Raw genomic sequence first — 25,774 nt, 5'->3', positions numbered from 1 at the left:
GTGCCGCGGAGGCGGCGGGGCTGTCACCGTGCCGGGGGTCCCCGCGCGGGGCTCGGGGAGCCGCGCACGGAGCGCCCGGGCAGGAGCGCTCGGGGTCCCGGCCCGGGGGGGCTCCGCCACCCGCGCCCCTCTCTGGAACTTTCCGGCAGGACCCGCGGCCTCGTCCCGCGTGGGGAAGGGGCGGCTCTACCCCCACCTGCGGCCGGGGCTCCCCCGCACAAACACCGGCGCCGCTGCGGGGGCCGAGGGTCGGGAGCAGCCCCGCACCTGTGCGGAGTCCCCAGCGCTGGCCAGGTGTTTCTGCTGAAAGGACTTGTGTTTGCAGCACGGCAGCTGAGGGTTGTTGCCAGTTATTTATTAAGTCTTTAAAAAAAAAAAAAAAAAAAAAAAAAAGGCAGCGCTAAGACATATGATAAACATATTGTGGCCTAAAGCAATCTGTGAGCTGACGGGAGTGTAAAAAAGCAGCTACTGTGCGTGTGACTGCAAGAGCTTCATCTGTTGATCGGTAACGAACACCCCGGCACGGCTTGCTATTTACATCTGTGTGCTCACGGGGAAGGATGTCAGAAAACAGCCCCTCAAAAAGACAACTGAACGAGACCTGACCCCCGATACTAAACCGTAGCCTACAGGTTGTTTGGTTTGGTTTTTTTGCAACTGAGCTGCAGCTCTCTGGCAATCATTTGCGTTGATGGCAGAAATCCTGACAAAGCCCTAACAATAGGTATCTGATGGGTGTCCTTACACCGGTGGGCTGAGCACCGTGCGAGGAGAGAAATACGGCTCAGGTTTGAGGTATAGGCACTCTGCTGTGCCAAGAACATTTTATTCTGTTATCAGACCTAATTAAACATTAAAAGCAACTGTGTACTCACAAAAAGTCCCTATCAGTGGAGGACAATTGATTGGCAATCTGTTTTCTTGTATGTGCAGGGGTGGCTGGCAAAAAAAATCCAAGAAACCATGTAAATGTGCAGAGCAAGACCTGAAAAACAAACCTGTTCAGCATGACAGAGGTAGTCCACGTCCATGTGGACATACATAAGCAAACATCACCACTCTTGGGAATCAAGTGCTCTTTTCTGTGTTCACATCTTTCATTACACTTTTTGCCCATCTCCTAAACAAGCTGTTACCATGCGTGGTACTTGTGGAACAAGTCACATTTCACCTGTAGCCCGCAGGTGTGCAATGGTGGAAGGCACCTCTGCAGCAGGGTGTCCTCGCTGCTGCTGCTCCCGCTGCTGCAGCAGCAAACACTGCCCGGGAATGTGCCCTGGCTGCGAGGGGGATCACAGCAGCAGCTCGAGTTCCCAGCCCATTCAAGCCACAGCCCCTGGTAAAGTTGTCAGCACAGACATGAACTGTGCTGTCAGCTGTGCCACATGGACATATCCCTTCCACAAACAAAGGGAGCTTCCTCCCACAGAGCACTTGCAGACCACCTTCAACTCGAGGCTTCATCTGCCCCGCCTGGGATGAAGTTTGTTTGTGGCAGTGGGCATCTCATGAGCTGCTGCCCTCCAGTGTATTGCTGCAGAGCTCCTTGGATTGTTCCTGGGGCCTGTGTGATGCTGTTCTCTCCTGTTACTGACTTAGCACCACTCAGTGTCAGTTTTTGTAAGCTTGTCTTCCTGAGAAACTGGGAGAGGCTCATGGATAGCTTGGAAGGTTGGCCCATCAGAGCACATGTCAAGAAAATGTACTCTGTTTTAAGGGGATCTTGTTTTGTTTTGGGGGTTTATGTTTGGGGTTTTTTTGTTGTTTTGTTTTTAATTTGAGGTTTTTTGTTGGGTTGGTTGGTTTTTTGTTTAACCATACAACATTCAATAGCTTTGTTATTAATCTGACAGAGTGGGTAGGACATGCTGGGAAGCCGTGCTCATGCGAGGAAGCATTTTGAGCAGGTATCCTTACAGCAGGAACTGCAGAGCTGAAGCTGCAGCTCACACTTACAGCAGCACTGCCCTTCCATAGCTCTGTCCTTCTGAGCCACAAATCTGCCCTTGCTCTGCCTTTTGAGGCCGCTCAGTTTCTGTGCTGCTTCTGCTGCCAGCAGGTTTCTGTACTAAGTCTGTTGGAACTCGAGTCACGAAAGCATGGACTTTGTTTGGTATGAACTCATGGGAAAAACATACTGGGGAGTCTAAGGAAACAGCCCTTTTTAGTAAGCAGTGTGGATCAAATGGTAAAAATCACTCTTTTACTGTTAGAAAGCTTATGCTTGATAAATAACATCTCAGTACCATGCTCCTATCTCAGCCGTGCTGCAGGGGCAATGCTTCTGGCCCCCTCTTCACCAGGGAGTCGTTCTTCTGTCACACACATGAAGAAACTCACATGCACCAGCAGTACAGCCCTAGGTGTGGGCTGTGCAGGGGGAATAAATGTGCTTGCAGTGGTACACAGCACACACAGCACTGCTGCACTGCTCACAGAGGTACCAGGCTGTGCAAACAAAGACTGGAGTTAAAGCTGCTGTTGCTGTACTGAGTAGCCCCATCATTGTCTTCACTGTTACATACATGAAAATTCAAAATACTGGATAGTTACAGCCTGACAATCCTGATGTGGTTTTCTCCCTAGCTAATTTTCAAAATACTTGCTTAATTATAGCAACCAGCAGTAACATGTATATACTGCAAAAAGACTGACACTTCTCCAACTAAGAGCACAAGAGCTGTGGGAGTGTTATTAAAGCTGAACTTCATTTCATGGTTTGGTGTGATTATCCTTATGCCTGATTTTAAGTTATCTCAGAAAATCAGACATTAAGGAAAGCCAGCTGCTTCTGTTAAATAAACTCCATTGTCTAAGACTTAAAGGGAGCAGAATAGCCAGGTGGAGTTATTGATCTGTGAATATCAGCTGGCCGGGCCTCCCAGGCAGAGCTCTCCTGTTCCTTTTGATTGCCAGCGCCTACAAGGGAGCAGCACCCGAGCCGGCGGGTGGGGAGAGCTGCTGCTCTGCCGGCCTTTGCTTCCCTGAGCTGCAAACAGTTTATTACCAACAGGGCAGGGAAGCTGTCAGTGTAAGAACTCCCCGTGGAAACTTTAGCTCGGGTGAAGACAATGGCAAAAATCCCCCGACTTGTGTTGTGGTGTGTGTGTGTTACATCAGACCTGACACAATGCAGGAGGGAGTTCTTTGTCTCACTTCATCAACTGAACAATCTGAAGCTGCTCTGCAGATTTGCTTACTGAACTGGATGCTACCTGCTTTTTTGCAATTTATTTCTTTGTCTCAAGCATCAGGAAATCAATGAAATTATACCTTGACATCCACAGTTAACTGTTTTCCACTTTATAATTGATCAGTTTCTTCGTAAGGAACATAAATGATTATTCTTTTATCTCTGGTCTGTTTTAAACGTGATGGAAAGAAAAACCCCGAAACCCAAACAAACACAAAACCCAAAAAAAGTTGTGAAATTAATTAAAAAATTATGCTAAGAAGTGTTTATATTGTGGGATGGGAGACTGAAGCTTTGATTTCCTTTGAAGTGGTAGCTGTATTGGGTTTATATTGGTTTGTTTTGCATGTTTGGATCCTGTATGTTAATTTGTGCTGTAATACTTTTACGTATAAGCCGACACTTTGGAATATGAAGTTTGGATGTTAATATGTATTTGGACTTGGGTGATTTGTTTGCAAATCACTCTGTTCTGACCTGTATTTTAAAATTATCACTTGCAGTTGATCGCAGCCTCTAAAATTGCAATTCTAGAGCGTGTTTTAGGGCACCATCTTCTGGCAGACAGCATACACTGTATGTGAATGGCTGCCCTCGCTAGGCACAACTATGTAAAATATTTCTGACTAACACCACTCTGCAGGCTTACAGGTCATTTCTCATTCTAAATCTGCAATAAAACACTATTTAACATTTTTTACATTCTTCTTATTCACTGCAACTGCAGCTATTCACTGGGCTGCACAAACATAGCTTGGGAGAGACCCTGTAAAATTCCAGTCACAACAGGCGCTTTGTGAACGTGCTGGGGTAGACAGACAACATCTGTCCAAGCACTTATGATTAATACACCATATATGTATCTTATTTCTTTTATAGCTTCATCTTCCACTTCTCTTACATATTTCAGATGATCACACTTCTGTCCAGCACAGTTTATGGGCTCATACTTTGGAGGCTGCACAGGGCACTGGCCATAATTCCTTGCACTCACAGGACACAGTCACTGTGTATTCCAATGCAATCAGTTGGCAACCACTACATTTGCATAAATCCATCATTTACTTGGCCAGCTCAGTTAGCAGTGCACCCACTTGGTACTTTTAAGGAGGTCTGAAGTTATGTAGCTTCTGATTTCAGAGACTTGGAGGAGCTACACTTTCTCTTGATACGATAAAAACAAAGTCCTGATTACAACCCTGCAAACCTTCCTCCTGCAAAGGAATCAGAGAGCATTAGTGCACTGAATAAAGGACAGAAACACTGCATGAGGGTCAGGCTGCCAGACACATGGCCCCCTCTGCTCTGGTGGTGAGAAGTATCAGCCTGACTGTATGTGCCTCTTCATACCCACTAAAGAAATGAGGCAGGCTACGAGCACTGACCTCCTGACCTGGCAGCACAACACACTTCAGCTGTGATGAGAAGGATCATTTCAGAAGGAAGAGGACATTGGTTTGTTGAGAACACCAGTTACATTTACATTTCATTGTATTTTAGAGGTACTATAGAGGTATCACTCGTTAGCTGAAAATGAACAGATGTGCAAGGATAAAGCTGCTCCATAAGTGTAACTAACGAAGTTTGCTCTCTGCATTCTGCATCCTCTGCACTCTCCAGCTTGTAGCTCCTCTCCAAATCCCCAATAATGCTGCAGTCCAGTGATCCCTGTGTCCCACAGAGCCTGGCCCTGCACTCACCCAGCAGCAAAGGTATCAGCCCCACACCTCCAAAGCCAAAGTGCTACCACGGAAGCTTCTGGGGGTCTGTCTCTTCTCCAGGATTGCAGGGCTGGAAATGCTTAACCTCTGCAGGTATCTTCAAGTGTTGCTGAAAAGGACTGGCAGAGCAATTCCATAAGTATCTTCTCTTTGGAAATTGTTCTGCAAACTTCCAACTTTTTCTCATGAGAGTGAAGGAGTCTGCCAATGGGAGAGAAAAAGATAATATGTGTCTAAACAGCAATTGTCTTCCTTCAATATAACAGATATCAAGCTGTATCTACAAGTACATGTAATTACTTCATCCTGTTTCTCCCTTAAAAGGATCAAGGCCTCCAAATCAAAACATTGCCTCTCCCTCATGTACATTTGTCTACAGGTATAAGCTCCCTGTAGTCATTCTGCTTAGGCACCAGCCCAGAAACAATCTCAGGCAAGCAAAAACCACATAACTGACAAGTGTACAATTTGCTGTATTATCCTGATCCTAGTTCCTGCTTTCTTGCACGTTCTGTATTTTTAGTTGCACAAAATGGAGGGCTTTTCGTGTCCTTTTAGCTGCGAAGAAAATAAATGTCTACCACAGAAAGAGAACAACCGAATCTATTTCCCTTAATTCTGTGTTTATTCAGATTTCTAACCCAAATTTAAATTTTTGGGGCAGTAAAAGGCTTGAAGCAGATATCAAAGGTATCTACAGACTGAATACAAGGCGATTTTATCTTCTGAAATCTAATAAATGGTTAGCAAGAGGTCTTTGTTGTAAAGGTCAGAACTTGAAACGGCACATCAATCTGCTCCCAGCTGTCAGAGGCGAGAGGCCAGGAAAGGATGCACCTCTCTGTGGTTCACCTATGGAATGGTTTCATAAAGGAAAGCTAAAATGTCACACAAACACCACAAACACTAAATGGTCACCTACAAGTTGCAGTGGCTCTTTAGGAGATGAGCTGGCACAGAGGTGTCTGTCACCAGGGCCCCAGAGTTCTTTCTCCTGAATGGTTATCTTTGGCCTCATAAAGGTGATTCAATGCTTTGGGAATTCCTTCACTCTCCCTCAGAACAGCTTGATGAATCTCTGGTTAACTGCTGTCAATCATTAATGGCCAATATTCCTCTCCATGCTCTGCTGCAGAAAAGGGATATTGAATTAAAAGCATGCACACCAGGTACATTCTGTAATAGTCTGTATTTTCTTGTCCATACATGGCATCCGAATTCACTAAGTAAATTACATCAAGAGTTCTCTATAAAAGCAGCCAGAAAAGCTTATCGGCATCCGAATTCACTAGGTAAATTACAAATGCAAGCATCAAGAGTTCTCTATAAAAGCAGCCAGAAAAGCTTATCTGCATTAGAGAATTTTGCATGAGTATAAACAAACAACTTAAGAACCCTGTATGACAGCAGAGCCAATTTATCTCACTGCAAATAGCAGTTTGTAGACTGATTTAATGAGCTGGGCTCCAAAATTGTTAGTGAAGCCAGAGCCTACATCAGGTTGCTCAGCCAAAGCACTGGGAAGAATTTCTCCTCCATTTTAAGATTTAGATCTTGTGCCTTGCAACAGTACCTCCTTCCATATGACCATTCCTGCTATTAGGAGTTGAACAAATTGTCATTTGAAAAATGGAGGGGTTTTTAATTACTTGAAAACTTAATTAACACTTCAATTTTTATTTTTTTCTAAAGAGCAAAGGAAAGTTTAAGTTGGAAAATTCTACATTAATACAATGTTGGCGACTAGCAGCCAATTAAGGACACTCATACTCCACCAGTTCTGAAAAGCAGCTTTTCATTTTGCACAGCAGCAGTTTGCATTTAGTGGCTCGTTCTGTATTGCTGAACTTCCAAAGAACTGCCCAGAGCAGCCAAGAGCTGTCCCATGTTCTGTGGGAGCAGCCTGTGGAAAGGAAATACATTAAAAATCCTTCACTTCAAAGTATGTGACAGGAGGGGTCCAGGAGTATTCTCAGGAGCATTACTCAGGCACGAGCAGCACAACTGCACCTTCTAAATACATCACCAGGCCATGGCTTGTGCAGCTTTCTGCAAAGCGAATGATGACACAAGGTGAAGAACAATAAACAAGTAATAACTTGAGGAGCAGCCAGGGAGACAGACTAGAACCCCCCCTGCTTTTTTTCACCCTTGAATCTGTCGGTGACATTTCAGTCCAGCTCATACTCCACGCAACTCCCAACTCACACTCTCAACTTCAGTAAAACCAATGCAGTAAGTTACAAGGATTATACCCTCTACCAGTATTTTAAAAAAAAGTTAGAAAGTGAAATAAAGCAGTAATTTTATTTTTAATAAAGCTTAAACCCAACATATGTCAGCCTTAATTTTTGGAAGATGTCATTAGACATTAAGTTCTCATGCTTCAGCTGTTTATGGCAAGAAGTTTTCCACCGTAGCACTGCAATCCTTTCTCTAACACCTTATTTACATCTTTACCTCAGTCTTCACTCCTGCCAGCCAAGCAGCAACTCAAAAGGATTTCACTGTGAACTATTATGCCTCCAAACAAGCCACTGCATATGACTGTTACTGCCTAAAAGAAGAAATAAAACATTAATTGCCTCATAGAAGCTGTTTTGCACAGCATTGGCAATTTTAACACAATGATGAGCTGGCCTTTGTTTTTTTAACATCCTCCTGTAAAATTCACATTTGCTTTAAAATTCATTCAGTCTGCAAACTGTAACAGAGTAACAGACTAAATCTTGCTCCTTTTTTGCTGTGCTTTGTAAGGCTCACTGCACACTCACCTGTGACTGGGAGCAGTTTTGGGTCCCTGGCACAAAAGTGGGAGATTCTTTTGGTACAGTGACAGAAATAGCCAATTAAAGCACTTTGAAAAGCAACAGTGACAGTTTTGAGAGTTACCAACACAAATGCAGTAAGATTTAAGACGCTGATTCTAAACACGACACTTTTGTCCTACGCACAAAGTGTAATGTATAAAAACCAGAGCTTTCTTCCTTCTGAAGGCATGAGGTGGTCAAAGCATGTGTGTGGTGGTGCAACTGCTGCAGCTGAAGAGCCCAATAATTGATTGTCCAAGAAAAAAAAACATTCACAAAAGTTTTATTAAAAAAATTCCCCTTTCACCTCAAACAAGTGAAGTTTAAGTTCTGTACTACTAGGTTATGTTTAGAAAAATGGAAATAATACAGTAATTTTTGAAGGCTATACATTGTAAAATCCCATAAGTCAGCATAATTTTGGACTGTGCAAGCAAATATAGCAAGTATTTCAGATGTTATTTATTTGGTCCATCAGATGTACAGTATAGTAGTAGTATCTGAGTTTACAAAACATCAAATATAAATAACCTGAAACTGTAACAATACACAAAAATTTGCTTCTTACATTGACATACCAGGCAGTACGAGCTGAAAAACTGGAGTAAATTAACAGTTTTACAGTAATGTACATAGTGCCAGCTGATGTTTTAGAACACTGTTAGAATGTGGCACTAGTTTGCTTTGTTGGATTTTCTTCTTTACTTGTTCAGGGTGTGAAAAATGTTTAGGACTAGGCTAAAATGTTATTCTTCAAGCATGTGTGATTTTGTGAATGCTGGAGGTGGAGCAGTCACACTTGCAATTGGCCTCAGAAAGGGATAAGCAAATGTGCAGGCAGGCCACTGCTGGGAAACTTCAAAGGCAATCACTGAAAAATAAAAAATGTAGTTGCGTAAAATGTGGGCATCTGGTGATGGCCCTTTCACTAAACAAAAGTAGGGTTTTTTTTGTCCTGTTGGATGATACCTAAAAGGTATTTACACAAAAATACCATGCTGTTTTCATGATCGTTTAGGTAAATACTTATCTGTAGGTATTAATAGACTATGTTTCCACTACATTTAATATATGGAATACAGAAAAAACTTTCTGAGTCTATTGATACAATATCATCAAGAGAAACAGACACAAATTATTTAAGCCAGCGATTTGGTATCCACTTTGAACCAAGGCCTTAGAGTTAGTCTAGTTCTGGACATTTTTCACATCCCACCACAATTTGCTGTTACAGTATGACCTTATGTGAATCACTTTGTCAGGGGGCCTTTGGAGGCTCCCCCAAATGCTCTTCATCTTGCTCTTAGCTCAGCACACGCTCTTCGCCCCCACGCACTCGCACCCTTTCTCTTCAAGTTTCCTCTTGTGGCTCCTGCTCTCCTCCTCCCCGAGGCTGCTGGCAGCCCCCTCATCCTCAGACTCCACGATCATGAGGTCGTCCTGCTCCTGCTCGGCGCGCGATCTCTTGGCCCCCGCGCACTCGCAGCCCTTCTCCAGCTTCCTCTTGCGGCTCCTGCTCTCCACATCGTCAGCGCTGCCGGAAGCACCTTCGTCCTCAGAGTCAACAATCACCACATCTTCCTGCTCTGGAGCTGCAAAAGAGGTGTCTGGGATTCAAATGGATCCTGCAATGGATCCAGTCTACTCTCAAACCAGTTTTCCTACATAAAAACTGGAGCATTCTTTAGCCACATTCTTTGCCATGCAACTGCAAGAGTGTCACCGTTGAGTCAGAAATGACACTGATAAATGAGTGACACACTCCAGGCATTCTCAGAAGGTTAATAATAATTTTATTAGGAACCCATTCCTTTTTATGTTCTGGTTCACTACAGGTGGACCTGATCGGGCCAAACATTGACCTTGTTTAATCAAAACACTGTCACCACTGGCTAATTAAGAAACCACCCTTTTGGTAAACATCCTTATGGGAAAACAGCTTGTTAAAAAACACTTGCAGATTGTTTACAATTCTTTCTCTCCAGCTCCCTCAGACCAATTCATGGGAAAGCTTATCTGGCTTTCTCTCTCTCTGACCAGACTGTCACATCCACACAAGAGTATCTTAAATGTCCCTGAAATTACTATAAAATATGGGAAATGCATTAGTTTGGCCGAACTTTTTCTGCATGTACAAAGCAGAAGAATTGCTGCTGTCTGCAGCAGTTGCTGGGAAGTTTTGCACACAGCAAGCTCTAGAGCAGCCTCTCCTTTCCCTACTGCACTCAACAGAACTCCAAGAGAGGCCACATTCCAGGAGAGAGGTCTCAAAGAGAGAGAGGAATGGAAGGGTGAGCAGACTTAGAGAGCTGAAGGCTAACGATGGATAGTTGACGAAATGGAAGAACCAAATGTGAAGTTTCAAGACATCTAGTGGATTTTGTTTGATTTTAAACATAAATTCACTGTAAAAACTTATTAATTATGTTAAATGATGCAATTTTTAATACAATTTGGAGGAAATTTTAGCGATACTCTTAAAATTTAGTTTTCCCTCAAACAGGAGGGACGGGACTACAGACTTTGTGTCTTAAATCTGTGCACGTATCTTACAGGCAGAGGAACACCACGTAAATAACAATTTCAAAGTGTATGCACTATAAACTTCTGTGCCTTTTCTGCTCTTTGTAAAAACTGTAAATGTGCATTTTTCTATTTAGTATTAGTTATACAGTGAGGCAACTTAAATGCCTTTTACTGTGTATTGGCAAAGTTAAATCACACAACTGAAGACAACTTTAATGGACTGCACTAGAGAAAGACTGTTTTGTTTAATATTGATCACTGTTGATTGATTACCTGTTGATGTTGAGGGTTGTGCTCCATCATCACTACCATTGCTAATGTTCCTGGATGTTGGTTCTGATGGTTTAGGGCCAATTCTTTCTGGGGTATCACCAACAACTTCAAATTCTACATCTTTTTCTAGGTCTTCACTGCAGAAAAATACACGTGCTTTTAAACAGCCAGAAAATAAAATCCTGTCTTTTACACACAAAAAAACTAAACACCAAAACCCATTCAAGTATCAGAGCACTCTGCAACTGTGACAAAATGAGAAAATATACTGATAAAGAGGAAAATCTGTTCAGTCCTCTTTTATTATTTATGTTTTATCTATTCCTAAACACTATTACACCCAATGATACCAACTCCAAATGCTTAGGAATCAGGAAAACCATTGCCTGAGCTTGCCCTTCTTCCTTAAGAGCACAGCCCTCCTCCCACTGAACGTGAGGTGTGAGTTTCTGTGTGTGTCTATTACTTACCCAGGGTTAAATGCACACCCCAGTGAGTTCAGAGGAATTCTGAACGCAGGTAGTCAAGCAGAGGATCTATTATCCTAGCAGGCTGGGGTTTTTTTGCCTTTCTAAATTTTAGGGGTTTTTTTAAATGCCAGTTTCTTGCTTGTTGGTTGTCCCAAAGGTTAATTTGTTTTTGCAATGTATTCTTATGTTGTGTAACAACAAATTACTGAAATAAACCTCTTTCAGCTATTGTTGTAAAAAACAAAACCACAACAAAACAAGACTACAGCAAAAAGACACAAAACCAAACAAAACCCCTTAAACTATAATTTCATAAAAAAACCCCATTTCTCTTTTGCCTCTATATTTCCTTTCAGCAGCTTAATCTTTGAACTTTGTTCATGTATTTAAATTGTGAGTGAAAAATTTCCTGTGGAACCATTCTATGTATACACACAAAACATCTTTATTTCAGAATCCTTACCTATGAAGCACATTGATTAACAGAGTATAGTCCTGGAGGAAATCATCTGCTTGTAGTCGAGTGCCATTTCGAATTCCAAAGTCTGATAATTTCCTGTGGTTATTTGCTACAAAAACAGTAAAAACCCGCAGTGTATAGAGCTATTTATAGAAAGATCTTTACACCTGAATAAATACAGAGTACTCCAGAACTTTTATGCAGGAACGTAAGATTAACATGTATTAGCTATATTTAAATTAAAAGCTGACATTTAAGCCTATTAGGAGTTAAAGCTACTTATGATGTTTGATTTATTTACTCATCATGCCATCCCATTCAAGCACCTGACAATCACTGCATTTGGGAATATTTTGGAGATGCTTTCTGGCATCATGAACAGAGCACCATCTATGAGCCAGCAAATGCAGGGGGCTTGCAGGCAGGTACCTGTTCCTGAAAGGAATCCTGACATGCCAGCTGAGCAGTGCTTTGTGCAGGAAAGCTGAGCTGCACATGCAGCTTGCACACAATAGCCCTGGCTGTCCTCAAGCCACTCAAAACACTTGCAAACCCAGTCCTCTTCAAATACTAGTCCACCAGGTGAGCACTGCAACATCTGCTATACACCTACCCTGTACAGTCTCTTCCAAAGGTTTATGTACTCTTATCCCAAACCCTGAGGAGCATACATACCTTCTGTTTCACCTTCTTCTGAAGAGATCAGGATAGTTCCCTTTCCATCATCTATTTGTACATCTGGTGCTACCATAGCAAATTTTTCTTTCAGTATCTGAAAATACAAATATATTAAAATATAGTCAATCTCTGACTTTAAAAGATTTATTAAAAAAAAGAACATTGAATTATGTTGATTTTATTATTCTGGCTCATTTTCAGGCATCTATGAAAGCCTATACTTTTTTGTTCACTTCCACAAACAAAATTGTTATATTTTTGAGGTCTGATACTTACAGGTTCATGTAAGCTAGAAAAATTTTTAGAATACTTCATAAAATGACAGAATTACAAATCAATTATGACCACAACTATAATGTAGCTGCTGAACTTTCAACTGAAATGCAAATTTTGTTTTTTTTGCTCTCAGATATAAAAAGGCTTTAAAACCACCAAAAATTATGAAATGCAAACATTCTTTCACAAGACATACAACGCACATGGGCAAGAAGCATATTGGCTAATCAGCTCTTCCTGCAGCTGAAAGAAATGTAGAGTAAATATAAACAGGAGATGCTAGGTCAAAATATGCTGTATATATTGTATAATATACTACAGCAAATACCTAATTTTAATAATTCACAGTATTAGATTTGGAATGAAAGCTGTAACTGTAGCTCAAGATTTACCTTATCCTGGAGTGTCAACACAGTAACTTTGTGTGTGTTAAGTTTCACAGTCACTTCTGGCTTACTTGCACATACATAACAATTGGGATTTGGTGGATCCAAAGCACAAGGAACCAATAGCTTCTTCCTGGGATTTGGCTGCTTGTTCAGAAAAATCTTGAGGACAGACAAGAAGAAATCAGGTTATTCTGTAGTTACCAGCACATCTAAAGCCCGTTTTCCTGCAGATTTCTTGTCCTGGTCTGACAGGCTGTCCTGTTTCCTAATCCTCTCTGCTGTGCCTGCTGAGCAGGAGTCTCACACGCCCAGTGCAGCCTGTGCTGACTGAGCAGCTCCTGCCAACAGCTCAAACACCAAACAGCCACACTGCAAGTGATGGCAGCCTGGTTCTCTCTCCTATCCAGCAGTAAATAAATTTTTATTAGCTCATAGGAATTTATTGATCCTTAAGACCTGCACTTTTCTTTTCATTGCGACTGAAAGTTCCCAGCATATTCAGAATCTACTGAAGCAACAAGTGAGACACAGTAAAACTACACAAAAGTGAAAAAATGTTAAATGTAGCTTTTAAACAAGTAACAAATAGCAGGAAAGCAAAAGCATTTTATTCTCACTTACCGTTCTACACTGATCAATTTTCCCCGATAAAATCTTCAAACCCTCCAGCACTATCAGCCCAGCTATCACTGCATTGGTAGTAGCTATAGCTGGGATAATATTTCCTGCCATTGCTGCAAAACAAACCAGTATGCAGATTTTTAACAGCAGAAGAAAACAAGAAGATTATAATTTAAATAAAGCAATGTTACATTTTATCCTTACACTTGATATCAAATCTGCTCTTCATATTCATTCCAAAAACATGCATCCTGAGGTTTGCAGCAGCAGTGACGAAATCCATGGCAGAAGGGTCATCCTAAAAATAAGTTAATACAAAAAGCATTTAAAAATCAGATTACTCATTGGAAAGAGTTTGCTACACATGGTTCCTAAAACCTTAAAAACCAGAATTTAAAAAAAACAAAAAAACCCAAAAAAACCAAAATAATTAAAAAGAAAAAACTGTATAAAATTCCATTTCAAAGCCAATATACTTCCTCTTTCAGATGGTGTACTCAGAGCAGTGTTACTTTAAATACTAACTACAGATTCTAAACATGTATTTTAATAGCAAATTAGTATATCTGTATTAATAAAATGCCTTGTACATTATAAAAATGTTTAAATCCTAAGTCTTTCAATGTTTGAAACATTTTCAACATTGAATTTTAACTGTGAATCAGTTTCAAACACTGGGTGTTTCATAGACAAGTATTTGTACTACTGGTCATGGTCGTATTTTAATATTTTGCTGCCCCCCCCATTTACAGACTACTTTTTCTTATGCCAAATGATAACTGACTGGAAATGATACTGTGTGTGTGGTGATAAAAGAGAAAATTCTTGTCTTCTTCAACAGAACTCATATTGCACACCCATCATCAGCTGATTGCTCATAACCTCAGTATTGTATTCGCAGGGTGCCCCGACGAAGGCAGGAATGATGCATCTGACTCCATGTTCTCAGAAGGCTCATTTATTACTTTATTATACTATATTATATTATATTAAATAATACTATACCATACTATACTAAAGAATACAGCAAGGATACTTACAGAATGCTAAAAAGATAATAATAAAACTCCTGACTCTCTCCAGAGTCCCAACACAGCTTGGCCCTGGTTGGCCAAAGAGTGAAAACAACTCACAGCAAAACCAATGAAACAATCACCTGTGGGTGAACAATCTCCAAACACATTCATTCCAGAGGAGCAAAACACAAGAGAAGCAAATGAGATAAGAATTGTTTTCCTTTTTCTCTGAGGCTTCTCAGCTTTCCAGGAGAAAAATCCTGGGCAAAGGGATTTTTCAGAAAATGTGAATGTGGCACCTCAGTAAAACCCCAGCTACTGACACCTGGCTAAGAGCACGTATTGGAAACAGGTAAGAAGGGAAAAATAAAGCTGCATTATTTAAATATTTTCAAAAATCAAAACATGTCAAATACTCGTGAATTTGTGCTTTTATGAGCTGGAGAATTTGGTGAATTAAGTTACTCACACCACAGCAGTTAATCCTTACCCTCAGCGAGTTACACAATATAGTGTTTAAAGAATGTATTTCTTTACATATGGAAACTGTTTCCATAAGATGCCTGATAGTGTTGTGTTAACTAGTATCATTTTTGAAGGAAACTGAATGAGCCAAACTAATACTTGTACTACACATGCAGAATTTATACATGGCAAACTAACCTTATCCCAAATAAGTGCTTCTCCATCAGCCTTCTCAGCCAGGTGAAGACTCAGGGTTTTAACACTCTTTGAAAACAGGTCTGCATAGCTCCTGACATTGAGAACCTGCTGATCCTTCAGCACTGCAGAGCTCTCATTCTGCTGGTCAGGTATGTTTTGCTCTTTGGGGAAAAAGAGAAAAAAAATAAGAACAGGAATATTTCTAAGTTCCACAGAAGTTTTCTCAAAGAACTTTCCAATTCCAGCAGAATTCAGTGTTTTCTAAATTGAAAAACAATATCCTTAACCTACAGTAGCCCAAACATTTTATAACATTTAAATCTGCATTTAAATCTGCAACCATAGCTATGATATCAGTCACCTAAACATTCACAAATTACAAAAAACATAAATTTTCAACTAAACAACTTACAGAGATAAATCTTATGAGATAAATGCTAATGGTAAGGTGTCCTAGAATAAGCTGACATAATTTTGTTAAATGTGTATTTTCTACAGCCAATACTGAGCATCTAAAACAACAATGGCAAAACAGTCTTAGAGAAAGTGTCTGTATAGAGAAAAATTTGAAATCTTCAGGAAGTGTAAAGAACTAATATGTTCATTATCAGATCTCAACTGTGGCAGTAAAAAAATGTACATATCACAGAGGTGCATTAATAAAGAGCAGGTATTATTTACAAATCTACAGTAGGAGGAGGGACAGTTACCTTGCTTTTGTACCTCAGCCCAGTCCAGTGGCACTGGAGGCTTTCTTTTCCTCCACAGCTTATCCATTGTCAGCAGATATCTAATGTCATCTTTGAAAAGCTAGGAAACATGGAGAAAAAATCAAATGAAAGGGGGGAAAAAAGACACTGAAAAATCAGCATTACATTGATGAGGTTTTGATTTTCTCCTTGACAGTATTTTCAACTACATAAAAACAGATTCTACAATCTTATTCCCTACTTTCTAACACTCACTGCATAGAGCAGACGCAACTCTGATTAATCTGGGGAGGAGTAAAGTGAAAAATCAAGAAACAGTAGTTCAAACAGTAGTTTACCTATAAGAGCAGACGCAACTCTGATTAATCTGGGGAGGAGTAAAGTGAAAAATCAAACAGTAGTTTACCTATCTACTGAAGCCATCCCTACAGTTCTTTGTAAGCCCTCTCTGAGACAAGTGAATGAACATGCCAATGACTTTCCAAAGAAATGTTATTGCTACCTATGAACATTACATTCAAGCTCATTTCCTCTATTTATCCACTTTCAGTAACTATTTAGAACAAAAACTCCTAAATCAATTTGTTTTCTCCTATGCCAGAGCCTGATAATGCAAAGATGACTGATAGCTTTTAGGTCATCAGACTGGTTCTGATTATGCCCAGTGTAATTCCAGAGGTCAAATAGACCCTTTCCCATTAAAAGTAATTGCAATGGAGTTTTGTCTTCACAGAGTGGCCAGGCTGCTGCAGCCATCTCCACAGATGCAGATGGAATCCTTAAAAAAAAGCAAACATTGCAAGAGACCAACACAACAGCAAAACTGGTGGATGTCACAACACAGTCACATAATTGATGGCTAGCATTAAATGTCCAAGCTGGGGTTTGATTTAACTTTACAGCACCTCATACATTTCAAAGAAATACATTTATTTAGGGTAAAGAAGATACCTTAGTAAAAAGTTTAACTGGATCATAGCCAGTGGATTTAGCCCACTCCTTAGTTGAAACACGTTTAATCTCACCATCTTCATTGGATGCTAGTGCTCTGGCTTCTGCTTCTGCTGGCTCCCCTATTAACAAAGTGATAACCAATTTTATAAATTAATTTAAAAAATTTTTAAAAAATTTAAAAAAAGAAAGAAAGAAAAAAGAATCCAAATATTACCCCCAGAGTCAATTACCAAAATTATGCAGGGAGCATAAAATGGCTTTATTGCACCCAACAAAAGCTGAATTAGGCACAGTGTGCTTGTTCCTCTTTGCCTCTGAAACTGCAACTCACTGACTTAACTTGGTATCACCCAGCTCCTTTATTGGCAGAAACAAGGAACAATTGTTTCCCACTAATTTTCTCCACATAATGTTGCTACTTCAGAAATGTCTTACCACCCCCTTTTAGTCGTCTCTTTTCTGGCTAAAGAGTCTTAGCTTGGTTGGGTTTTCAAAAAAAACAAATTAAAAAAAAATTGGTTTCCTATCTTTTGTTCTTTTTAAACAAAGAAATTCTCTATAAAGATACTAATAATTTTCTTTCTTTCCCAGTCACATCCAACAATTGCTATCATCATTTCTAATAATCAGGTTGATGTTTTCATAGAACTATCATAACATCTTGACTAAATGAGAAAAATCAACTCAGAGAACATCTCTTTATGTGTACATTTGGGAATGTTTCTGCCCTTTCACCACTGCATCATTTGCATTATTTCATATCTGCCACATCTATCATTGCCCAGTCATTCTGTACTGCGAAGCTTTCTACTACTTTTTGAAGTTAGGTCTCATCTTTTTGACTCTGAGTGACTTTGCCTAATCATCTGTGCTGAACAGCAAACATCTCCCATCTGAGACTCCTCTAATCACCATTTATCTTTATCATTCAAGTAGTTTATCCACTTCAGGATCTTCAGCCTTTTTTGTCCCCTTGGCTGCTTATGGTCCCTCAGGTTCCACTCAACAGTTTTTGGATCTTCCCCCTGGACATTCAGAACAGCCTAAACCAGACACACTCTGCACAGGCTTGCTGATTCCTTTCATAGACCCACAGAGCCCTGCTGGGCACAACTTCCCTTATAAATGTTGCATTAACTCTTCCCTGGTTTGGGCCAGGAAAGAGTTAACTTTCTTTCTGGTAGGTGGTCTGGTGCTATATTTTGGATTCTGCACGAGAATAATGTTGGTCACAGGCTGATGTTTCAGCTGTTGCCAAGAGGTTACTCCAAGTTAAGGACTTTTCAGTGTCCTGTGCTCTGCCAGTGAGCAGGGGCAAAAGGAGCTGGGAGGGAGCAGAGCCAGGACAGCTGACCTGAACTGGCCACAGGGATATTCCAGACCTCAGAACATCCTGCTCAGCACATAAACTGGGGGAGTTGGCTGGGAGGGGCTGATCTGTGCCTGAGGACTGGCTGAGCATCCACTGGCCAGCAGGCAGTCAGCAACTGTATCACTTGTTTCTCCTGAGTTTTATTCCCCCCTCTTTATTCCAGTTGTGATCAATAGTGTTACACATTTGTTTCCATCATTAGCTGCTCTTATCCAAGCCTGTGAGGTTCATTTTTTGTGTGGTTCTCCCTGCTCTGGGCAGGGCAGTGAGCGAGGGCTGTGCAGTGCTGAGCTGCCAGCTGGGGTCAAAGCTGGACACTGCCACCCCCGTGACCACAGCACCCTGACCGTGGGCAGTCTGTCACTGCAGACACCAGGCTCCAGCTCAGCACTCCTGTAACTGCCCTGCTGGCTTTACTTAAATAAATGGCATTGCATTTGCTACCTGTCAACTACTTCAGCAGCCATTGTTTTAAGTGACTTTACATTGCCACTCTTTTTAAGACTCACCTATTTCATTCTGCACTTCCTGTAGGAACAACCTGTCCAGTGATCACTATCTGATGTTCAAAGAATTTGAAGAGTCGGAGGATCCTCTAAGCTCCCCCTCCCAAGTCCATTCATCTATCAAAGGATCCAAAAGAAGCAACCAACAATGATGCTTATTCACCTCATAGTAACTACGATTACTGTCCTTACAGAAAAATACTGAATAGGTACAAAAGTATCACTCAAAATGGACATATTTCCTATGTAGATTAATGCTGAAGTGTTGCAGGCTAGAAGAGCTCAAACACAATTCCTGAAGTTCCTTGCAAACCCTCAGCTAGGAGTGGAAAATGCAGAGTGACTACAAATATCACCCAGTACTCTGTTCAAAATACAAGCCTCCCAGAGGCCAGAAACAGAATCTTCTTTAAAGAAAATTGAGTTGAACTCTCTAACCTTAAGAAATGTACAGAAAGGAGCCATAATCCCTGCAACAGAACACTTCAGTAACAGGGTAAGCCACCAGCTTATATCACACTCACAGGCAGCTTCAGGATCAGCTCTGTCAGGTGAGACTTCTTGATCAGCATCTTCTTCTCCAAACAACTGGCTGTATAATAATTAAGAACAACAACAAGACCAGAATTTCAGCATATGTGGTTGAAGAGTCATATATTTGCTAATGGATATCTATTAATTTTATGATTCTTGCTTTCAGACAGACTGCCACTTCATACATTGCTTTTTAAAATGCTGGGATTCATCACACGTGGACTTAACACAGACAACACAAAATGCTCAATACAAAAATGAATTCAGCAGAACAGTTTTGTGTATGACTCACTCAGTAGCTCACCCAATATTCAGCCTAATATTTACACTGCAGTACTAAATGCAAATGCATTTAGAACCTCTGGGACATCCAAGATTCCAACAAACTTCACACTTGTTAAAACATGCATTAAACTGAAAAATGGGCTTACTTCATACAAAGATGAAGAATAAAGCAACCTCAATCTACACTGCTGGGCCAAACTACTCTGCCAGATTTTTTGTGCTATTAGAGCAAAGCCTAAATACTAATCAACTTTCCATCTTTATAACCACCCCAGCATCCAGGTCAAGAAACTGGAGGTTTTCACCATAATCCATCTAAATCAATTTAAAATGAATTAAAAACCCATTATAATATTTTTTTAAAAGTGTGTCAATTTTATTTCTTTCTCTGTACGTTTAAAAACCAAAAGAATGAACCATAGTACCAGTTTCTTTTAAAAAGTCACTTACTTGAACAAATACTTGGCCCACACAATGCAATGGATAGGTTCCGAGGGCGTATTTCGGATTGTGCAGCCTGGGAAAGTTTTCTGAGTTGGTTTAGGCTGACATTCATAACATTCTGTCACTCCCTGGTGAAAAATGAAGCATTTACTTGTCACTCTGAGAAGGCTACTGATCGTTTGGGCTATTAACAGATGAACTGTAACTCTATCTCCAAACACCCACTCCCTGTTGTCTAAAATAGCCAAAGACAAGAGTGACACCCCACCTAACCTTTTTGATAACAGTTACTTGTCCAAGGTAGCCAGCAGTTCCACTCTCTATAAGAGGAATATCAGCAGCCAGACACATCCTGTTCACATGGTTACGGGCAGCTGCAAATCAAGAGGGTTTTAAAGAAAAAATTTGAATAATTAAGAAAAAAGAAGTTTTCCTTCTCCAAATTCAAACTAGCATCCTATGCACTTGTCTTTAATATGCCTTGTTTCTCTATAGAGCACTGCACCATTTCCACAAAGCCCAGTTTCCCATTCTCACGACATTAATAAACACAGCAAACTCAGCTGACTAAAGCTACACCGCACCCACAGTACCCAGCAGTTCCCACGAAGCAGAATTAGCAGTGCACATTTCCTTTCAGAACACCTGCAGAAGCACTAACCACCCCTTGAAGTCTCTAGCAAAGCACACAAGGCTTAGTGCAGCTGCAGATGGGTTAGGAGGATACTTGTTATTCAGAGGACACTGCAGCAAGGAATAAGCAACATCTGCAATATAAAATCATAGGGAAAACTTCACCTCTGTTATCCAGAGCATTCATAACCAACGTAAACTGGCGGAAGAACTCTACGTTATAGTCAGGGCTATGGAAAACAAAAACAACATTTCAAATGCACATCCAAGCTGTTGGTTATTACTGCACAACAGAAACTCTACACATGCAACCGATGCTCGTGTGATAAATTACACATCTTACACACGTATAAATTTAGCTACCCTTTAACTGCCCCATTTGTCTTCTGCCCACTTTAAAGCTGGGTGAAAGCATGAATTTCATGCTGCTGGAAGGAAGCTACTGCAATTAGTACTAATTTGACCAATGAAACGGGCAGACAAGGGAAAGTGATTAAACTACTCTGACCTAATGAGTAAATTGGCTGAGCTGTGGTAACTGACCTTAAAAACCATCAGCTGTAGCTAAAACATGCACACTGTAATTACCACAGCTCATCAGACTGTGCATAATTCATTGTGCTGTGATAGCTCCATTGGTTTGACTGCGTGGCCATACTCTGAGGAGCCAACACATGGGACCTTAAATCCTGACACTTCCGTTATCTTTATGTTGCATTTTTCTTCCTTAAAGAAGAAGATGGAGAAGAAGAGAGAGAAAAAAGGAAACAGGATTAACAGTTTCAGGAGAAGGATGCAGTGAGTCAGTGTTTCACTGGCTAATAGCAACATCAGAGTTCAAACCTCCATGGTACAGAATATTCATTTTTTTAGAAACTGGGACAAATATAAATTAAAACATGGGGAACAGCTAATGGAACCCTACATAATCTTGTACTCTACTCATTGGTTGCAGACCATAAAGACTACATTTCAACAGCTTGGGGCATATATAAATGACAGTTACCTACACACACACAGAGGACTTGATTTTTTTAATCACAGACTCAAGATTCACATGTCTATTAATTTAATTATCGCTCAAGACATCAGGACATCCTTAAAGAGTAGAAACTCATATGGCAAATGTTGCCAATAAAATGAAAAACAGACACAAACAAATTACTACAGCTTACTACCAGAGCTTAAAACCCATGCAAAAGCCACACTCCCACTCAAGTGCATGGTAGTTCACATTTACAGCTATTTCTCCTTACTGAGGAAGCTTTGTAAAACACCTTAAAGCACACCATTATAGCATTTAAATAACACAGTACTTGCAAATCAAACATGTAATTAGAGCTTAAAACCAAACATACTTCATGATGCTATCATGGTAAGCTATAATATTAGCTTCTGGACAAAACTGTAACACGCTTTCCTTGGCAACCTAGAAACAAAACAAAAAAAAAAGAAAACAAAAAAAACACTTATTATTTCTTCCTTCCTTCTAAAAGACAGACTTGATACCAGCTGTGTATTGAGTAAGTTGACTACCTTAAGAGATTTAAATACTTTAATAATGAAATGCTGTGGATAGCCATGATCAGCCAACCAACACTTACCTCCTCTCAGCAGAAACTAAATTGTGACATGTTTCTAGCACTACCCATAAAATAATACTGAGTAATGAGGCTTGAGCTTTGATTTTTTCCTCACCTGTGATTTTGATCTTCCAACATGTTTCTTCTGAAACAGAAACTGTCTGTTGAGATTGCTGACATCAATAGTATCCAAATCAATCTATAAACACACAAGAGAGGCATTTCACTTTCATAGGAAAAAAGGAACAAAACCATTAACGTGGTTTGAAGAAAAGACAATTGGCCAAAACGCAGAAACTTTACAGACCCCTTCTCAGACCTCTCAGGTGTCACATCAGACCTACAGCAACTGAAGAGGCACAAGTGGTCACCTAACTATCTTCAGGAATCCACACGTTACCAGTGACTGCTGACAGGGGACCATGACAAAGTGCAGGGCTACATGAGAACAAACTTTGTACAGAGAGCCCCTGCTGAAAATGCACCCCCACAGCAGCAAGCAGAAAGTCAACACCGATGGCCCTGCTTGCACAGGATGAAGATTCTAGCAGCAATTCCCGAGGAGCAGAGCACAAGCTCAGGTGGGAAATGCAGAAATCCATCAGACAGGTCCAGCCGGCCTCTCCCTGCACCGCCCACCCTGAGCCCTGGCTCCTGCTTCCCCCAGGCCCAGGAAAGGCTGCTCCAAACCAACTGGTCCTTCCACTTTACAGAGCATGGCTTTAAGCACCTGAATCAGTAAATCAAGGGCTGCACAGCCATCGTACACACACACTGCAGGGCAAAAGCTTTTACTGCCTGTCCCCAGGACTAACTGCCTAAGTGCACATGAACAAATTATGAAGTCCACTTATAAAAATAGAAATCCAATCACACAATCAAAAAGTTTAAAAACATACAGCACAGAGCACGAAGGATGCCATGACTGCAATTCCCCTAACAGTTATGTTTCTATTTATTATTATATACACAGGAACAGCATAAATTCCAATATCTTTAGCCCCCACAAGAATTAAGAAGATTTAACTAGAACTTTGACATTTATTCCTAGCTTTGTTACCACTACCTTTTGTGCAATTTAAGTTTCTTCGATCAGCAACTCTTCTTAGAAGTCTTCTCCTGTCCTTAAGATTTTAATGAGGAGAGTGAGAGTTTTTCTGAGCTATTTCAGAGATTTTTCTAAGATATATGAGACATTTGTCCCAAACTCCCACAGGTAATGCTGACATACTCAGCACAGTAACACCTTCAGCTACCCAGAGAGCACTCAGACTGACTGTGCAGTGTGAAGTTTAAATGTGACCTACTCAGGCTGTTCTCACATGCTTCTGACTTTATTAACCAAACCTGAACGACGAAAAAAGCATGGTACACACTCAATGAACATCCTCTGCATGAGAGATCCAAACCCCAGGATCAATCTACCTCTTTTCTGAAGGGAGTATTTTCAATTGAAGGACTAAGTTTTAACATACTAAAAGCTGTAACAACTACAGAGTTTTATTTAAACAGTTAATAAAAGCACCTGTGGATATAGAGCAAACAAAAGATACAATGTTTTGAAAATATATTATAGAGCTGAGACTGTTAAACATTCCTACCACTGTATCACAGTAACTACCCGTGGCCTTGTCTCTTTCCTGAAAATAGTACTTTGCATAATTTCTACCTCTGTTCCTTCCTCAAAAGACACACAGCTTGCTTAGTCCAAAGCCAGAAAGCCCAAGAACTTCAAGGGAAAACAAAAAGTGCAAAACTCTGTTAAAACATTCACTACCCAGAAAGCTTTGAATACTTCAACTGGAGAAGATGACAAGCAACATCAGCTCCTGCTGAGAACAAGAATTACAGCATTAAAGGGAGCAAAGGCAGTTTTCCAGAGAGAAAACTTGAGACCACTAGACCTCAACAGAAGCTTCAGTCTAGCTAAGAATGATGAGAATTTAACAGCTCACTTTTAAGACAACTACACTGTTCCCATTTTGGTAACCTGGAAGAAAAGGCACCATCACTTAACAACATTTACTCATGCTCTTAATTCAGACCTGGATCCTGAAAAAACATAATTTTGTTCATTCATAGGGCAAGGGTATGCCTTTCAACACTATACTTAAGTCACATATTAGTTAGTTGTATTCAAAACTACTGATTTTATTTTAGTATTAATATTCTTTTAAAAAAATCACAACTTACTCATAAAAATTATTTTCAGATGTTCAGGTTTGTTAATATTTAATAACCAAGGAAAACTCTCAACAATATCACAAATGTTGACAAAAGCAATCTATTCTGCTTTTATTCTGCAATTTATTCTGGAATACCAAATTCCCCCTTTGTGTAACAAGTCTTCTTTTGCTCTCACCTTGTCTTGTACCCCACCTGTTCCCTATGTTATGAAAACATTATGTCTTGCATAAAACACTGCCAGCAATACCGTCATGTGAAGACAGATCAAACGTGTATTTAAGTTAATAGAATCCCCCCAGTCAGCCTGGAAAGGCAATACCAACCCCCAAACTGTAACAAGGGAAACAATAAGCACACCCCAAAGAGATTTATGCCCAATGACTAACTGGAAAATCAGGAGCTGTGAGCTCTGCTATAATGGACTGCAGGAGTACATAACTGACACAGCAGAGTAAGGGGGAGAAAAGAGAGGAACAGTGCAGAAAATGCTTCCACTCCTCTGCAGTTATTTATTTCCCTGGTGCAATGTTCAAATTGGATAGGGTCTCAAACCAAAAGGAAAATTTGGAATGAAACATATTCTACAAGTTTAAAAAGCATCCCAGGAGGAAAGCCCAAGCTGTAAGAATAACAAGGCAAACCAGTAACTGTTTTCTTCTAGAAGCTGATACGGTTTTAGATACGAGCTGCTCTGCTCAACAAGTCTGGCTGCACACCCAAACTCCTCACAACCCGTCACACAAAACTCTCAGATGTGACTCCTGGGCACGTTAGTAAAAAGGTATTGAAGCAAACAGACTTCTGCTCTAGCTGGATTTAAAACCATACGCTCTTTACTACAATAAGAAACCAGTAAAGATCTGGACACCAGGCAATCATAGAGAGAAATACTGTTGATGAAACTATCTCTTTTTCATTACTACCCTCTCACATCTGCCCTTCCCGTACACATTCACAGATTAATATCTGGAAGCAAAAGTGAAAGCACGAGCCCGCGGGAAGCGCCAGCACTGACGGGTTTACAGCCCGGGATCTGAAAGCACAGTTCACCTCCGCGGGGGGCTTCTCGCTCCAATTCATCACCGGCCATCCCCCCCGGCACCGGCAAAGGCGGCACTCGGCAAAACTAAAGACTTTCAAGGTACCGCCGGGCAGCAAGCACGGCACAGCGCGGTTTCCCGGGCGGTTCCTTCCCCGGGCTCGCGGAGACGTACGGCCCTGCCAGGAAGGCGGCCTGACCTCGGCGGGGGAAGGAGGAGCTCCCGCGCCCGGCGGGAGCCCGGGCTGAGGGGGGCGGCGATGGCGCGCAGGCCGCGGCCCCTTTGTGGCGCCCCGGCCCGGCGGTCCCGCGGCAGCTTTGGCGGGCCGGGGCGCTTTGAAACCGCGCACACACCGCGGCGCCGGAGCGGCCCCGCAGACACCGCGCCCCCGCCGAGCGGCACCCGCGGCCCCGGGCTCGGCCTCCCC

General features: G+C 41.1%; 1 protein-coding gene across 1 annotated transcript in view; it reads right to left on the bottom strand.

The window, feature by feature from the left end:
- Positions 1 to 7,994: 7,994 nt before the first annotated feature.
- Positions 7,995 to 25,774, bottom strand: part of UBA2 (ubiquitin like modifier activating enzyme 2) — an 18,045-nt gene continuing 265 nt past the window's right edge. Inside the window, exons 2-17 of the mRNA XM_041490582.1 lie at positions 22,236 to 22,319; positions 21,896 to 21,966; positions 20,703 to 20,767; positions 20,178 to 20,278; positions 19,911 to 20,032; positions 19,166 to 19,233; positions 16,761 to 16,882; positions 15,810 to 15,909; positions 15,100 to 15,260; positions 13,625 to 13,718; positions 13,421 to 13,533; positions 12,803 to 12,958; positions 12,132 to 12,228; positions 11,460 to 11,565; positions 10,527 to 10,663; positions 7,995 to 9,319 (exon numbers count right to left, since the gene is read on the bottom strand). Coding sequence (XP_041346516.1) covers positions 9,036 to 9,319; positions 10,527 to 10,663; positions 11,460 to 11,565; positions 12,132 to 12,228; positions 12,803 to 12,958; positions 13,421 to 13,533; positions 13,625 to 13,718; positions 15,100 to 15,260; positions 15,810 to 15,909; positions 16,761 to 16,882; positions 19,166 to 19,233; positions 19,911 to 20,032; positions 20,178 to 20,278; positions 20,703 to 20,767; positions 21,896 to 21,966; positions 22,236 to 22,319 — 1,881 coding nt within the window. The 3' untranslated portion in view covers positions 7,995 to 9,035. The remainder of the gene's footprint in view (positions 9,320 to 10,526; positions 10,664 to 11,459; positions 11,566 to 12,131; positions 12,229 to 12,802; positions 12,959 to 13,420; positions 13,534 to 13,624; positions 13,719 to 15,099; positions 15,261 to 15,809; positions 15,910 to 16,760; positions 16,883 to 19,165; positions 19,234 to 19,910; positions 20,033 to 20,177; positions 20,279 to 20,702; positions 20,768 to 21,895; positions 21,967 to 22,235; positions 22,320 to 25,774) is intronic.

This window comes from Pyrgilauda ruficollis, unplaced genomic scaffold (assembly GCF_017590135.1).
Source record: "Pyrgilauda ruficollis isolate IOZ18807 unplaced genomic scaffold, ASM1759013v1 scaffold124, whole genome shotgun sequence".
Lineage (NCBI taxonomy): Eukaryota > Metazoa > Chordata > Aves > Passeriformes > Passeridae > Pyrgilauda > Pyrgilauda ruficollis.
This window is presented reverse-complemented; position numbering and strand designations above follow the sequence as displayed.